The sequence below is a fragment of the Gadus macrocephalus genome, chromosome 10 (assembly GCF_031168955.1).
Source record: "Gadus macrocephalus chromosome 10, ASM3116895v1".
NCBI classification, from domain to species: Eukaryota; Metazoa; Chordata; class Actinopteri; order Gadiformes; family Gadidae; genus Gadus; species Gadus macrocephalus.
The window spans coordinates 5,785,126-5,802,483 of NC_082391.1; the positions used below are offsets into that span (position 1 = coordinate 5,785,126).

Sequence of the window (17,358 nt, forward strand, 5' to 3'; positions counted from 1 at the left end):
ACGATAAACAACGGTGCGTGATGACGCCAGCCTGACAACTTCCGGAAGAGACACAGAAGGACGCCATCTTTGTGAGGTCTCAAAAATAAAATTGTAGTGTATCTATATTACTATAGATACGCAAAGCTATGATTCTAAATGCGTTTTATATTATAGTGTAATTCTGATTTTTACTGTGCATGTATTCTATTCTTTACCATCTTACGGTTGTAGATATACATATAAACCTATTATTAATATATTTTAAATAGAGCTGTCAAGCGATTAAAATATTTAATCGTGATTAATCGCATTAATGTCATAGTTAACTCACGATTAATCGCGATTAATCGCAAATTCTTTTTCTATGCTAAATATCCCTTGATTTTTTTGTCCCATAATTCTTCTCATTTTAATTCTCTTATCAACATGGTGAAGTGCATCGGCTTGCCTTGTGCAAATGATTTTTTATTGATAACAACATTGGCATATACTGATCAAAACAGGACGATACAAAAAAAGAGCCTATAGTGCAATTAAACGACTGCTTTGAACAAATTTCATTTGAACAGAGCAGTCAGGCTACTGCTTCTTTGTTTTGAGCCAAAGAAAAAAAAAAAAATATATAGAATAATTTTTTTAACGCCGTTAAAATTGGTTTGCGTTAACGCCGTTAATAACGCGTTTAACTGACAGCTCTAATTTTAAAGTCAAAGTACAGTCCAAATATACACGAATAGCGTTTTATGAAGTTCCTACAGTGGGACATTCTGTTGGCCAAAAGCGGGGTCCAAATTGAGCTTCTCTTGGTCCGGCTGGGTAGGCCTACTGCTGCTCCCACCCCAGGTGGTGAGGTTACCGGTCAGTATGGTCACCATGCTCTGCACATTGGGATAATCCGATGATCGTGGGAGACATCCACGCCGATGGCAACGCGAATCATGGAGGGGATTGTAACGGCCCTGACACACGCAGTGTTCTTGCAAACCAGACCCACCAGAAAACTTGATACCAGGGTTGAAACCACTTCTCAATTTACTATTAGCATGGTCAGTCTAATTTGCCCAGTAAATTGTATTTAAATAAATAAAAAGCAATACCCCCTACCCCTGTATTGCTTATGCCACAGTAGCTCATGCAGTTAAGTACATTATGCAAATTGTGGAATAAAATGATACATTATTTGTATTTTAAGTACTTTATTTATATGAAACAATGAAATAGTTTTGTGTACAAAATAACCAAGAAAGACTAAGGTAACATAAGAACCAAAATTTTATTATAAGATTTAGGTCAGCGAGGACATTGTTGTCATTAAAACAATGAAATCAAAATATGTCTCTTGGTCTTAATATAATCCATTGAACAGACCAAAGGATGGGGCTGGAACAAAAACCACAGAAAATAGAGCTCTTCGCCTGAAACCAATGTCACTATCCTCCTTGAATAACATCTTCACTTTATGAAGGCGACATCTGGGATCTTGCCATCCATCTAAAAAAAAGCAAAAGGATAAAGGTAAGCATGTTTAGCATAATGGAATTGCTGAAAAGACAATCACAAAAGTACCACATGAAGTTACAGTTATCAGGCTACCTTCAACTTTGTAAAGATCCCAGCAGCTTTGTGGAAATCCCATTCGTTGTCCTGAAGACACCTTCAGAAGAGAAAGACAAGAGACCACAGCATTTGAAAAGGCATTTGAATGGCTTAAGTATCAATCAGGTACTGGGCGATATGGAAACAATCCTCTTTCATTTAGTCATGACAATTTAAAGATTTCTTCCCAAATGAGGTCTGAACTATTTTTAAGGGTTATCCTAACATGACTATTGCAATACAAACCTGTTTATGCAACATTGAGGTTTGAAAGTACAGACTATAGACTACAGTGAGAAACTTAATACTTTCCTGCATTCCCACCAATACCAATAGGTGTGCCTGACTTGGGGTTGTACTCACTTCTGGGACCACTCAAAGTTCATGCCGGACTCGAGGGAGAAGGCCGACAGCATCTCCTGCTGGGGGGCTGTGAGGGTGGGCACGGGGCTTGAGGACGGGGTGGGGGCTGGGGCCACAAACGCCTTGCGTATCTCCTCCGTCGTGGCCATCCGGATGAACAGCTGGTCGTTGACTATACATAGTCTGTTAGGGGCAGCAAACACATTGTTACCATGTGATCGATATTCATGTTTACCGTTAAGACAACTTAATTTTAGGGCTGTCCAGCGATTAAAAAAAATAATCTTCAAGTTTAAACTTGAACTTTTCGATCGCGGGGCCGAGCAGCGTCTTCTCGTCTGCCTCCATTTTGTTTCAACGCAAATCACCACCGGGTCAAAGGGCACTATAGAAGCGCGATTAATCTGCCTTAATTTTTTTAACGCGTTATTTTTTTCTGTGATTAATTAATCAAAATTGAACGCGTTAATTTGACAGCCCTACTAAATATACATGAGACAAGATTAGATGGCCTTAGACAGGAGGGGGGCCGCTTTGTTATATGTTTAACACTATGTAAAACATGTCGTTAGATCAACACTCAGTATGGACACAAGGCACGTAGCAGGAAGTAAGTCAATAGAAAGCGTTATGCATAGGCATTGAGGCTCACCCTGAATTGCCGGCTGGGACCGTGACGAACACTCGAGAGAAGGCCATGGTGGAGTCTCGCGATTTGCCTTCCACTGTGACAGACGAAAACAGACATGTTGTCACTCATAGACAACATACACACCTAAGAATATTACAAATATTGCCAACTTTGAAAGTCTGGTAGCAGACTACTGACCTTCTTTAAACACTCCACTGACAGTGAACGACAGCAGGGTAGTCTACAGGAGAAATCAGAAGAAACATGAACTCAGAGTAACCAAGCAGGGTATCTCCTGCAAAGACATCATCTCATTCTTACAGGAAAACCGATGTGGTTTATAGTGGTTCAAGTAAGCAGATGTTATACTTCAACCCATCGCGCTTTGTAGCGCTAGGTGTTGAAGTATAACTTGGTGAAAGAAGTGGGTCTCACAATGCAGTTCACATTGCCAGTTTGTTGATTTAATTCGTGGTCATTCATCTCCCGACCATAAAAAGGTTATTACAGAGAGACTGACCACGGCACTAGTTGACATGGCCGTCTTATGAAACCTGTTATGTTGAATATTAGGTAGCAGATATTCAAGTACACAAACTGAACCTCACTTGCAGGCTCTCCGTTAGGCTACAGCAGGGGCTGGCCCAGCCGTTCATAACAACAACTGGTGCTTCCACAAACTTGCGCGTCAATCGCAGACACACTAAACATGTTCCACCCAACTCCAAGTTCTTATTGTATCGTGGGGGAAGATGTGGCCCGGGAAAGGGAAGTCTGGAGCCACCTGCTTGAGCTGCTGCCCCCCGACCCGAAACCCGGATAAGCGGACGATGAGGATGAGGGGGAAGATGGCTGATATTGACATTCCTGATCATACGACTTTAAAACAACATAGTGCCACAGTAGCACTACACCGCGTTCCAAATTATTATGCCAATTAGATTTAAAGGTTGGGTATGGAATTCCCTTTTTTGGCCATTTTTGCAAAATTACTTGAAATCCTTATCATAACCCACTTACAGCCACTGAGTTAGAAGTACTGACATGAAAATTAAACAAGTCAATCATCTGTGGAACGGGCAGGGCTCGAAAAACTCCAGCCAATGATTTCCATTGCCACCGAGTTGCATTGGACAGTAAGTACGTCAATCTAACGGTCGTACTGCATTCCCCCTCCCCCGCGCCCCCTTCGTGCACGTACTCAAACCTCGTGACCCAGAGCAAGCTTCTGTTTGTTGTTATCCTGCGGTAGCTACTGGAGCTAGCTAACTAGCAAATGACTCGCTCTCGCGCATCTGTGTTCGCTCGTGCATGATTGCGCGTCCATGTACTTGGAATGGGTGGAGTCAGAGTCAGCGTTGAAGGAGAGGGGGTAGGACCATTTGAGTTGTGTATTTTCAAAATCTGCTGGCATTTCGCAAATCCCATACCCAACCTTTAAGTGTCAAACATTTCATTTTTCAATTAAACTCATGGATGGTACTGTGTCTCAGGCCACGTTTATACGTAGCAGGATATTTATAGAAACAAATATTTCCCCCCCACCGTTTTCAAAAATAGCATTGTGCACCTATCGTTTTCAAAAAAGTTGTTGTTTACATCAAAACGCATAAATACGCCGTTGAGCGCCATTATAACTATGCCAAACCTATGGGCGGTGTCACGTTAAAATTGTACCGGGGGCGAAAATTGTACCGGCCTACGTCATCAGTTGTTGACAAATTCCAAACCTGCCTGGCAACAGACGACGCGATCGTCTGTTGCCTGGCAACGGGCGATCGCGTCGAATGACGTAGGAAGGTTCTTGAACATTCGCGAACTTTCATGCTCGTTCATTGCACTCCTTCATTGAGCGTGACAAGACAGGTTTTTGAAACCTGCTTCAAACACTCAGTTTACTAGCTAAATTCGATTAAACAATTAAATACAATACAAATATAAAGTAAAAACAAGTGTTATCTAGCGATCCGTTATTATGTTATCTGGTGTTCGGCAACATAAGTGCGAATGGTTTTTGAAACCTGCTTTAAACACTCAGTTTACTAGCTAAATTCGATTAAACAATTCAATACAATACAAATATAAAGTAAAAACAAGTGTTATCTAGCGATCCGTTATTATGTTATCTGGTGTTCGGCAACATAAGTGCGAATGGTTTTTGAAACCTGCTTTAAACACTCAGTTTACTAGCTAAATTCGATTAAACAATTCAATACAATACAAATATAAAGTAAAAACAAGTGTTATCTAGCGATCCGTTATCTGTATTATGTTATTTCGTCTTTGGAAACATGAGCCGAATGTTTTTTGAAACCTGCCCGGCAACGGACAACCCAATCAAATCAGTTGTCAAGTTGTCAACAACTGATGACGTAGGCCGGTACAATTTTCGCCCCCGGTACAATTTTAACGTGACAGCGGCAGTGTAGGGAGAAGGATAAAGCCATGCAAGCCAATCAGAATCCTCAGAATCAACAACAACGAATAACACGAGCGCCTTCCTGTAACAAACAAACTGTAAACATAGGGCGCTCGTATGACGTTAAGCTTTTCCTGGCGCATAATGTGACGCTTCAGAGTCTTTAGAAAGGATCGTTTTCTGTGATAAAAACAGCGTTTTCGTGTAAATGAGAGGCCAAACCGCGTGGAAATATCTGCGTTTTCCCTTGGTGTAAACAGGGCCTCAGGGCTCGTTGGATCACTGAAATCAATCACAAACACCTGTGATAGTTAGTTTGCCAGGTGAGCCCGATTACAGGAAAACTACTTAAGAAGGACGTACTTTAAGTACAAAAAATACTGTTATCATTGGGAGGTTTGTTCAATAAAATTCGAATTATACTCCAACGGTTGATGACTTGAAAATTATACTGACCGTCATTCTCATTGACTATTTAGGAAAATCAGAGAAAAATACCATTTGCATAATAATTCTGAACGCGGTGCATGTAGCAGAACGTACTGTGTAGGTGTTCACGTCCACGTTGAAGGAGGCGGTGTCGTGCTGCGTCTTGGGCAGCTCGTTCAGGAACGCCACCACGTTGAGCCGCGTGTGCTTCAGCAGACGGTAGCGCAGGGCTGCAGGGGGGAGGAGGGTGTGTTCAGATCGTCACCACGAGGGCGGCGGCGGAAACGCAACGCGCATCTGTTCCAGATGTGGAACCGACAATGGGAAAGCAATGGGCAAACGGATGAGCTTTTAAGTTCTCAGCGCAATAGTATTGTCTGCACAGGAGACTCACTGGTGTCTTTGACCCTCTTCAGGTTGCGACTGTCCTTGTGGTACTCTCCCAGACTGCTCCTGTGGAGAGGGCGAGAGGTTACACCCGTCCTGCTGGGCGCCACATGGTCCGTTCAGAGACGCGTGTCCTCTTACTCAGACATGCATTTAGAGCATAGTCGCTTTTATCCCAAGTGACCACTGTCGGTACAGTAAGGTTGTTCATAGAACCAAGTGCCAAGCACTAACAATCAGGTTAACCCATTCCCCATACACAACAAAGATTGCTAGGATAAGATGCTACATAACCAAGTACGACACACGACAAGTGCTTACATTAAGTGCCAGGACGTACAACACACATTTTGTTTGCATTGAAGCATGTCACTTTATACCTTGAAGGGTTCTGAGTGGAGTACGGCGTCATCATAGATAAGGAGGCCCCGTCGTGGTAGGCATCCAGCAGGGACTGTCTATCCCCGGAGTCGTATATGCTGTAATACCTGGAACACAACCATACGGACGCATGTACACAACCATAGCAAATAACATGGATACCGGTGAGATTGTGACTAGTGGGTGAACCGTCTGCATCGTGGACAGAGACTCACTGCTGCAGGAAGCGGAGGATGATGGCCTTGATTTCATCCGAGCCAAAGCAGCTGCCCTGTAAATGGATGAAAGCAAATAGATGTTTGATGTTTACACATTTTGCTAACAGGGTATGTCACTGACGAGCCTTGTTCGAGTTCTCTGAAGGGTCCACTGAAATGAACAGAGGACAGCTGGGGTCCAACGTATTAGACAGGCGACGCAGTGAGCCCACTCGGAGGTTGCTGCGCCTTCGATAAAGTGCTCGCACAATGCCGACAGACGGGACCTCGCGTCTCACCTTGCAGGCGGGGATGACGGTGGGCGTCTCCACGTCAAATACAATGGGTGGCGGGAGGTCTTGTCCGTCCTTATAGAACAAACGAAGATGAGTTGTGGTTGGGGGCAACACAGCAAGGAACACAAAAGAGCTCAAATTCTATTATTTTTCATATGTTCATCTGCCCAAAACCTTGAAATGAAACAATAAGATTATTAGGCGAGTGCTGCATGCATACTATTGTTTTTTTTAAGTTTTATTCTCTACAAACTTTGGACCCTACAACTTTTCACCTAGACTCCATTTCAATGTTCTACCCGGCAGAAGCTACATGCTAACAACAATGCTTAAACTATCTTTTTCACGTCATGCCATCTACACTAACGATATCATATTAAAGCTGAGAAACAAAAGAGTAACGGTATAAGCTTCATCATTTTTGTGTGCTTAATTCGATGAACTAGATATAAGGTCCATTATCCATAACATACTTTTCCAAGTTACTACCACGCACACACACTATCAGAACAGCTCAGCTATTCTTTATTTTATCTTTATTTTATATTCACACCTGATTAATAATTTGTTAATGTGTCACTTTATTTGTTTCCAACCATTTTATATCTTTTTAAATGGTGTTCATGTTTACTCCATTTAGACTGAGTTCAAATCCCTTCCCTTAATTTAAGCCATTCAACATTTCTTTACGTCTTGAACGGCTTTACTAAAACATAGGCTGCATCCGAATACCTAGTACATACTATTTCTGTCTAGTGTCTACTACTTGACCATACTACACTTGACTGTGTAGTACGGTCTACAGACATGCGTAGAACGCCTCCGAACGCTTCCGCACACCGCCGAAACTCCACCGGATGTTTGGAGATGACGTATCTCCCCCCAGATGGCGGCAAAATGTACCTGTTTTCCGTCTCATTATCGTTGCTATTGAATAAAAAAAATGTCTCTTTCTACGCGAATGGCTCTTGAAATGGATATCTCTGCTAGAAGGCGTCGTCGTCGGTCATCTCGTAGAGCGACTTACCGGCAGGTTATGTTGTATATATGTGGACATTTGGTACGTCATTTTTTTGGAATAATAATACATTTACAGTTATTTGTTACTCCGTGAAAAAGACGATTGAAGTTAATTTTTCCCTGTTGGTGGTGTCGGGTCAGCCATCTCTTCTTCGTTTGTTACCAGACTCCGGTTGCATTGTGGGATAGCGTAGTGTGGTCCGTGGTTCACTTTGGCGGTAGTATGCATTCGGAAATGACTTCCGTACTACAGAATGCATACTACAGTATTCGGACGCGCTAGATTTTTCGCATACTACAAAATGCATACTATATAGTATGCAAGTACGAGTATTCGGATGCAGCCATATTTTCAACCTCACCTTGCACTTCAGCACTCCTCTGACTTTCTTCAGGAAAGGCATTTTCTAGTATTCATTTTAATATTGAGCAACAAGGGGGAGAAAATTTCCAAGCTTACCAATTTCAGGAGCCTGGGAAATCTTGTCTGCACGGCACTGGTATTGCAGGAACACACAAAAGACAAGAGTTACAGAAACTAAGCTTGACTGGGCAAGACATCTTACCTTCACACAACATCCTTCTCACATCCTTCATCCTTCTCCCATACCTGCAGACGTACTACTCAACATGCCAACCTCATACGCATTAACAACAATCTAAGACAATGATAGGGTTGAGTGATTTCAGAATGAAATGTATATCACAAATAAATTGAAAACTGTTTCCATGTCGATACCCTCCCAAAAATGTCCCTCGTTATAACCAAGATTGCCACTGAATCTGGGGTAGTGCCTACTACCCGCTGCCGTTATGAGACTAGAGTTTTGATCCGACGTCAGTAAGATGTGCTTGAGCATGAGCCTAGGATAGTGAAGGCTCAAAAAGGGCAGTCAGCTCAATCACTTTGAGTGAGACAGTATATATAGATATATATATACATAGACACACACACACACAAAGTAGTATACGATTATGGTTGGAAAACTCAAGTCTTATTTTCCATCACACAAAAATGCATCCGGAGACTAAAGACAGGTGCACTTTTAATTTGTGCATTGCCCGACACCACACAAAGTGTACTTACCAGACATATATACTCACCTACAGACCGGGCAGGACACCAGGCATGCACGCACACGCACACACACAATTCTCACAAACACACTTGCTGGATGCTTGGAAACTAGAAAAGATAAATGTCTCACATAACCTGCAGCTCTAAGGAGGGAGAAAGGTGGTTGAGGTTAGAGACCCCTCGCGCCCCCCTCCGTCCGTAGAGTCTGGTCCCCGTGTTGGAGCAGAGCCTACTGTCTAACCACAGACAATCATAGCACACACACACAAACTCCATACTGACTAAATGAGGTAGACATGTTAGGTGGCTCCTGGCGACCTTTGGAGAGTAAAGCAAACAGCCCAGTGCAGGAGAAGGGTGAACTGGGAAGTCAGGAGGCGAGGCGGTTCCCACCAGCACCAAAGCGTTCCCCCACCTCTGCCTTTTGCTGTTGAATCAACAACATTTGCTAGAGTCAGATTCTCGAACCCACACCCGCGCACCACTTTTTTGTTTGTGCCAACAGCATCAGCTCCTGCACTAAACAGGAGGATTCAGCTGCTGGAGGGCTACTACTTGTTTTGGACCCACGCCTTTAGGTTATATTACAGTCAGCGGGCAATTGGGATGGAAATGGTACTCTACAACTGGCTAGTGATATCTAGTGGATGTTCAACCAACATCGGGTGGATACATAGGCCCTGGCCCCACAAGGATGGGCAGGTTTGGATGTTTGGAATTGCATGTTCATTTGATGGCGCTTCAGGCAAGACTGTTTCTCAGTTTCACAGTTTCCGTATAGCACTATGTTCCAATATTCTTCTTTGGCTCTGATGTTTGCCACCAAGGCTCTCTCTGGCCTTTGCGTTCAGAGAGTTGCAGTGTTGTTTGTTATAAGCCACAGATCCCCAACTGAAGGATCCATTCGCAGAGTTCCTTTTGGCTCTTCCTCACATGTTTTTGTTTCGATTCTGACACATGTCCCTCCTCCACCTCTCAACCCAATGGCTTTTCCTGTGGTGGTTTCATCTCTTCTGGTCACTTTATGAGCGGGTGAGTCGATGCTCACAGTGACTCGGCAGAGTAGTCGTGACTGTGCCTGCCTTAGGTTGTCCCAGGATTACAAGGTGGGATCTTACCCGTCATAGGCTAACCAGCCTTCCATACCGGCCTGTTGCAGGATGCCGATTGGGCAAAGATGCCAAGAGGGGAGGGGAAACAATCAGTGGCTGGCACTCACCAGTAGAAGTCTAGTTTGATTGGTCCAAACTGTTGTCAATTCTGACCCAAGAGCTGGTATGCCTCCTCTCCAGTAATAAACCTTCATTGTACTTACAGAACTCCACAAAGGATGGTTTGAGTTAACCTGCATACACCACAGAACTGTGGTGGGGAATGATAACGTTAAGATATTCTAAATTAATTTCAAAAGATTGAAACTGAATTTTATTTGTGGTGGGAGCACTTTTTTTGAAGAAGAAGTCTGGTGGTTGAAGTAGCCGTGGGCTGCTGGAAACCGCTTCACATCGATACTTTCAAGTTATTCATCAAATTAAATAGGAAATGAGTAGCCTGGGTGTTTGTTTAGCCCCTATTATGGTGTAATGTTAGCAAACAGGAAAAGGTAGAAAAAAGAACCACATGGCAAGGCCCCAGACTAGTGAAGAAGGTCGGGGATAAATGAGACAGAATTCCAATCACAGGTGCATGCCTGCCTCCATAGTCCACACACACACACACACACACACACACCTTTGCTGAGGAATAAGCATCATTAAACGGGTTGCCCAACATCTCCCCAACAGGATCCTCACTGTCTCCCAAACGAAGAGTTCATGGTTATGCCAGGGTCTATCATCCCCACCCCCATCTCCAGCTCCAACTACACTCACCCTTCAGACATACCCTTAACATACACGCCCCCCCCCGTACCAGAAACGGTGTGCGGTGTGACTGACCTGATGTAGGAGGCCTGGTCTTTGAAGCTGTTGCTCAGAGGGTTCTTCTCCAGCCACAGCTCTCCCAGCTTCAGCCCTTTGATTTTGTCCAGCTCTCTGTCCGACTTCAGCTGAAGATAAGGCAAGTTAAGAAAAAAATTAATTTAATCCCATACCTGAGAAATTCATTTGTTGAAGCAATATAAAAAGAAAGAAAGTTATAATATGTCCAGCATGCATACAAAAAAAATGCCATGGGCACAACAGTTGAGGCTAAACGGCCCTTCAATACAGAATGAATACTTCATGTCCCAGGTAAAGTGGAAAGAGCATATTATTTACATTGAAGTATTAGGTGAATATATTAGTGACAGGACAATGTTTCCCAACAGTTGTGTTACAGTCTTATGGCAGATGGAATATAAGACCTGCAGAAGCGTTACTTCTTAAATGCTGGGTGTTATGGTCTATTACTAAAGGAACTGCCTGATTGAAGACAACCAACTCGATTCCATTTGACAACGTACACACTTCACTGGGACGTGCTCGATGGGGATGTCGTTTGTCGTTCATCTTGAAAAACGTAATGCTGTTTTTCCCCGGAGTTTCTCTGGGCCGCTTTAATACTGTATGCAGTAGCCCAAGTCAAACGTGTAATTCAATCCCACCTCGTTGTTGGAGAGATTGAGGGTCTTCAGGTTGGGCACCTTGCCAACCAGGTTGGACAAATCGTCCAGCTTCTGGATGCGGTTGTTGCTCAGGTTTAAGGACACCAACTAACAGATGAGAGGGGTGATCACATTATACATCTTTGGATATGGGCGTCATGTGCTTCATGACTAACAAAAGACAACAAGAAGGTTCCATACCTCTGGAATTTCCTTTTCAATGATCTTGATGACAGCTTCCATAGTCGTCTTCCGGTTCAGAATGACGTCAATGTTCTGGGAGACCAGCTCTGAGACGCATAACGACAGCTTGGGGTTAGCAGGAGTCATGATTAGGGCTGGGTAAAAAAAATCGATTTAATCGATTTTTAAAAGATTGATATAATAATTTCGTTTTTACCATTATTATTATTTTTGCACTTTAATAAACAATGTCTTAATGCAATTTGCAGTGATGGAACGTTGTAGTTAAGTTCACTTTCACTTGCAATCCCTTTCTAATTTCAAAATTACACTTTTGAGACTTCAGACAGTTTTGTTTACAGTTCAAGTTGAAACTGTCCAATTGACAAGTTTGCACTTAAAACCTGTTATTTAAGATGAAGAGAAAAAATAAAGTACATTTGTATTTTGTAACACAGTTGAGCCATTTTCATTATTTAAGAGCAGATTGAATCAATTTGAATCGTGATTAATCGATTCAGAACCTTATGAATTGAATCGATTTAGGAAGTTGGCCAAGATACCCAGCCCTAGCCAGGATGATTAATAAGATCTCAGCACCAGTGCTGGAGACCAATCTCAATGTTCATGTAATTTGTGGCAAAGGATGTGGAAATAATGAATGAATGGCTCAATGGATTGGTCTCTGCGACTGCACAGTGCCGGCTCACCTGGGTCCGTCCGGAGGGTGTTCAGGTCCAGTGCTTGCTGGGAGCCGTCGAAACGCTTTCCCATGCATTGCTGCGGAAGATTTTAACAAATGTTGAACATAATATTACAATTCACCCAAATCGACAGCTCATTCAATTATAAATAGAAGGGCCCTGCATCGCATCTGTGGTGGGGGCTCACCTTTAAGAGTTCCAAGTCCTCAGGTTTCAGGTCCGACTGCAGGAAGGCCGGAGGGCCGCTCGCGTTCATATGGACCTCCACCTGAGGGCGAACACGTGGCCAGGTGAAAGACCGTCACACGTCAGGTCGACTGTTGCACTTTGATGCACAGAACTGGCCAAACATTAGCTGTACGTAGCAAGTGATCGATAGGTCAGCAAACCTTATAGCCGTCTGTGTCTGTGATCTTGTGGGAACATTTGTGAAGGGCGGTTGCCGTAGCGACGTCATCCACGTAGAAATGGGCCCTGTAGTTGTCAACATTGTACTGCAGGAAAAGAGGGAAAATTGTCAGAACAGAAAACATGTTTACCCCAAGTGGGATCAGCTTTTTTACATTTTTTTTTTCATACTTTTAATAGTACAGGCCTTGCCGCTAAGCCAATGAGAACCCAGTGTTTCCCCCACGTTCACACAGCAGCGGCGCGTCGCCGCTGCTGAATTTTCTCCGCCGCTGCAATAAAAATCCTTCTCCTAATTAATATTATTATTTTTTAAGTAGCTCCTTTTAGAAAATGTACAGCGCGTAACGTCAATTGCGCAACACGCGGCACATCGTCACGTAACCAACATCAAAGAAAAATACACAGCGAGTGTGGCAGTTGTTGGCAGTAGGCTACCCTACACGGTTGCAAAGTTACATTGATTCTAGCAGTAGCGAGTGAAGCGGCAGATCGAAGAAAGGAAAGAGAGAGACAGACAGAGACAGAGAGAGAGAGAGAGAGAGAGAGAGAAAGTAAGTTGCTAAAATGTGTCGCTACATGACCACCAGTGTTAAAAACCCTCTGAGCCCAATAATTTTATTGTATCTATAAACCGCAACCTCCGTGCCGTTTTTCCTCTAGTATTGTGTGTGTGTGTGTGTGTGTGTGTGTGTGTGTGTGTGTGTGTGTGTGTGTGTGTGTAGGCCTATGTGTGTGTGTAGGCCTATGTGTGTGTGTGCGTGTTGTCGCTCTTTTTGGGATCACTCATAGCCTTTACAGGAGCTTATATCCAGTCAGGAATTTATAGCCTAGGTATTTTCGGGAACTTTGAAAAATGAATCCATACTGTTAGATCCGATGTTGTTCTTTATTGCCATATAAAATCCGTTTATCGCGTATTTTAGTCAGGGATTTATGCTAATCGCCTGTAAGCATGTGGTCATTAGCATAAATGCAGGGAAAAAACCTAAGGACTTCTTAAAAGATCATGAATAGTTTCTATTATGTATAACTTATATTTATTTTATAATTTTCTCATCACTTTTTGACTCACAAGACTAAGAAGAAGTGTTTTAAGCAATAACAAGCTTATCATCGCTCTCTTGTCCTCTTCCCCTGACTCTCACTGTCTCACAAAGGAGCTGAGCTCACCTGAGGTCTATTTGTAGTGCTAAGGCTCACACTGATTGGTATTCAATTAGCTTTATTTTTTATTTTTCATGTGTGTGAGTCTGTGTTCTTTTCAAATTGTAGTTAGGTTTATAATTTAAAAAGATGTGTTTTGCCCATTGTTGCAGGAGATTTCATTTTTTAACAAAGTGTCTTATGTAAAAAACAGTTATGCTTTGGGCATAGCAACCATGTTTAGTGTTTAAGCATTAGGCAAAAATCTGTAAATAAATTGTGCAAATTATATTTGCGTTGTGGCATTTTTTGTTTAAATATTACTATACAAAAATATAAAAATCTGTAAATGAAGACACAAAAGGCAAAGTTACAACACCAATAATCCCATCTACAGTAATACACAGGACTGTTTGAATAGGATTTAAATGCATATTCTCCTCTCAAAGTGCACCAGATTCATGCATTCCAATGTAAAGGGTACAAAAAAATTTCGACCACCGCTGCTGAAAAAAATCCTGCGGGAAACACTGGAACCCCTACCAGGCCAACACAAATAAGATTGTCAACCTAGTAGGGCTGGCCCGAATTATTCGAATACTCGTTTGGAAAATTAGTATTCGAAGCTTAAATCAGTATTTTTTTCACGTACGTGACGTTACCAGAGCGAGGGAGGCAAACTATAAGCGACACCAAGCAGAGAAGCAAGGGAGGTGGAGGAAGAATAGATATCTTGTTTCCCTTTACAACACAACATTAGTTGTGTTGAAAAGGGTTCAACGGTGTGCAAGGGCCAGGCGTTTCAAAAGCGGCTGCTGCTGCTGCCGAAAGTTTCAACACGTGGAAAGCTGAGCGGTAGGGCAAAATCTGTGCGCGCTCACGTGGGCGGCAACCGCTTCCTGGTCTACAGCCTCTTTTGTTACCGCCTCCCCTCTGCTGCCCTTCCCTCATTTAAATGAATGGAGGCGGCGAGTTGCCGCGCGGCGGTCTGAAAGCAGCTTAACGCCTCAATAAAATTGAGCAATCTGACACGCAATTTGATTAGTGATCATGCTTTATGTTTAACCACTGTTGTTTATCAGAGTGTGTGTGTGAGTGAGTGCGTGCGTTTGTGTGTATGTGAGTGCGACTATGAGTGTGTATATTCCTAGTATCATGCCGATGCTCCTGTTTGTTAAAAAAAAATTAAGCATATGGAAGACACCGCCAGAGATAATGTTTCAGTTTGAGCGGGAAACCCCCACCCGGCCTGCTGCTCCATCCTAGCGGACCAACCGACACCTGTCGGGCAAACCTTAAAAAACGACGTTTGAGGGCAGCTACTCACGTTCACGGGGTTGAAGGGCACCGAGCAGATGTTCTGGAGTGCCGTCATCAGCCACTTCTTGTCGTACTTTCTTCCGTGCGGTATCTGGAAAACCAAAATCTCAGCACTGCACGTCTGTTTGGCCCCTGATCCTGACCCGGTTTAGGGGCACCTGCTCCGTCAACACTCACCGTCATCTTGTACCAGCCTGTCCGGTTCTTCCCTCCTCCTCCTCCTCCTCCACCACTAGAGTTCCCTCCTCCTCCACCTCCTCTTCCGCCTCCTCCTCCTCCTCCGTCTCCTTTATATCCACCTCCTCCCCGGCCCCCTCTCCGGTCTCTGTCAAAGCGGCCGTCTCCTCGGCGATAAGGCCGGCTGTACGGCTTGCTGGGGGGGGGGGCAGTCAAACACACATTCACACAGGGCTTCGGACACAGAGACTCCCGTTTGCTTTGATAACTGTTTCTTTCATCACAAGGACACACTTACGATCTGCGCTGAGAGGTGCCGTCCTGGGAGTTGTCGCTCATGGTTACATCGGCGTCCATGTCGTCAAGTCTGGATCGCGGTCCGGGGCCTGTGTAGTTGGCCTGGTGACCGCCCCTGGTTCTGTCCCTGCGGGGGCCCTCGCCATAAGAGCGTGCCCTGTGGGATCCCTGGCCTTTGCGGCCGCGGTATGGGGCCCCAGCCCTGTCATCATGCTCTGGGAGAGGAAACGAGAGCTTAGGTAATTGTTCTGCTGCAAAAGCACATCGACTGTTCTGCTATCGTACGGAAATAATTTTTGATGAAATAAAAAAACATCAGGTTAATTATATCATAATAAAAGTGACAACAATACTTCAATCTTTCGGAGCACCGATAAACAGTAAAAGGTTGCGTCCTATTGTTGTTTTGAAGGACATTGCTAAGAGGGTTAAACGTATTCCTCAATGGCAAAACTGGAGCCCAATATATATTTTTACCTCCACCGAATGTACAACCATTGCTTCGGACCTCTCTCGTCACAGAAAATACATCAGGATCTGAAGAGAAAGGGATTGAATCATCAGAGCAACTTACCATTGTAGTAATGGCCGCCTTCCGCCATATTCCCAGTGTAACAGTGGGGAATTCACGGCCACGCACAGAATCAAATACACAAAGAGGACTACTGTAGTTATATTAGACTAGTGCAAAAGACTTCAGAGCGTCATCATTAACGATCGCAATGTTTATAAAGATCGCAGCGTTAAATCTCTCGGATCAGGCTCAGAGTTACAGGCTAGAAAAACACTGCGTGTTGCAATGATCGCTCAGAACTACAGAACTACAACTGTCACGCTTCCGCTTCCGGTGCACCTAGCATGGAAGAGGCGCAATAGGCAAAACAACAATGGGTTGGCCCTGTATTGGTTGTCAAACAAACATTTAACCATTAATGGAGATCACTGTATTGCTATATGACAGCATTATATGTAATTGCCATGGTTTAATAATTTCATATAGTTTCAAAACAAAAAGGGCTCGGACCACGGCCCTAGCCGACAGCGCCCCCTGAACTGTCACCCTCGTTTGGCCTTTAAATAATGTTCACGCATGTGGTCCAATAAACGGACATTACCATGCCACATATCTCATGTAGACGGCTTCTCCTGGAGCCAAGGCATTTAAAAATACTGTACACGGTGTTGGACCCCCAACGGTCCATGCTGGGGGCAACCCACGGTTCACCTACCTTCGTCCAGAACACGTGCGACCACCGCGAAGTTATGGTAGCCACGCTTGGAGAAAGCCATGGCTTCTGAGGAGACCAATATACTTTTTAAGCTTGAGGAAGTACCCCCGTGCAAAAAAAAGATCGGAATTGAACGATTAGTTTATGACTGATTGGACACTATTGACTACTGACTTCTAAGTTAACTCTGCAACTTTATCTGGTGCGTCGGTCTTACTGTAACATAATCTGTACTAGTGTATGCCGACGATTCGTTGGTTTCTAAAGCTTGTACCCTAACCAACACCGTATGCTTCTGGTTTGTCTGTATAAATATTGTTTGCTGTCAGAAAGTGATAGAACAATTCCCAGCTTGACATTTGGAATCTAAGGAAAAGGGGAAGCAAGTGTTCTTGGAGCGGATAGGGGCGCCTTCGTGAATCTGTCTCTGGAGGCGAGACGCGCGCCCCCTGGTGTATTATTATATAAACGGCATGCTATAGGATTTTCCTTAATGTCACTAATATCACTAATAACTATTGAAAAACCATT

The 17,358-nt window shown here is 43.7% G+C and overlaps 1 protein-coding gene across 2 annotated transcripts; it reads right to left on the reverse strand.

Annotated features, from left to right (window-relative positions):
- Positions 1–1,158: 1,158 nt before the first annotated feature.
- nxf1a (nuclear RNA export factor 1a) lies at positions 1,159–17,259 on the reverse strand. Of its 2 annotated transcripts, XM_060062243.1 has the most exons (22): positions 16,828–17,259; positions 16,076–16,135; positions 15,600–15,813; positions 15,302–15,497; positions 15,132–15,215; positions 12,640–12,744; positions 12,438–12,518; positions 12,257–12,326; positions 11,565–11,653; positions 11,364–11,471; positions 10,717–10,826; positions 8,162–8,198; positions 6,685–6,753; positions 6,404–6,459; positions 6,188–6,295; positions 5,815–5,873; positions 5,535–5,650; positions 2,771–2,813; positions 2,594–2,666; positions 1,942–2,124; positions 1,576–1,636; positions 1,159–1,473 (listed from the first exon to the last, which is right to left on the reverse strand). In XM_060062243.1, exons 1-22 carry the CDS (start codon positions 16,886–16,888, stop codon positions 1,435–1,437), a joined length of 2,022 nt encoding a protein of 673 aa, XP_059918226.1. In that variant the 5' UTR covers positions 16,889–17,259; the 3' UTR covers positions 1,159–1,434. The 2 variants fall into 2 exon arrangements, with proteins under 2 accessions (XP_059918226.1, XP_059918227.1); XM_060062244.1 differs by lacking the exons at positions 16,076–16,135; positions 16,828–17,259 and adding an exon at positions 16,173–16,418.
- Positions 17,260–17,358: the final 99 nt, after the last annotated feature.

Excerpts from the sequence above, each read along its gene's own strand:
- nxf1a (XM_060062243.1), bottom strand. The coding sequence starts at position 16,888 with ATGGCTTTCTCCAAGCGTGGCTACCATAACTTCGCGGTGGTCGCACGT. Across the intron at positions 6,296-6,403 it reads ATCCTCCGCTTCCTGCAGCA|GTATTACAGCATATACGACT; the intron begins GTGAGTCTCTGT and ends GTTGTGTTCCAG. Across the intron at positions 1,474-1,575 it reads GGATCTTTACAAAGTTGAAG|ATGGATGGCAAGATCCCAGA; the intron begins GTAGCCTGATAA and ends GCTTTTTTTTAG.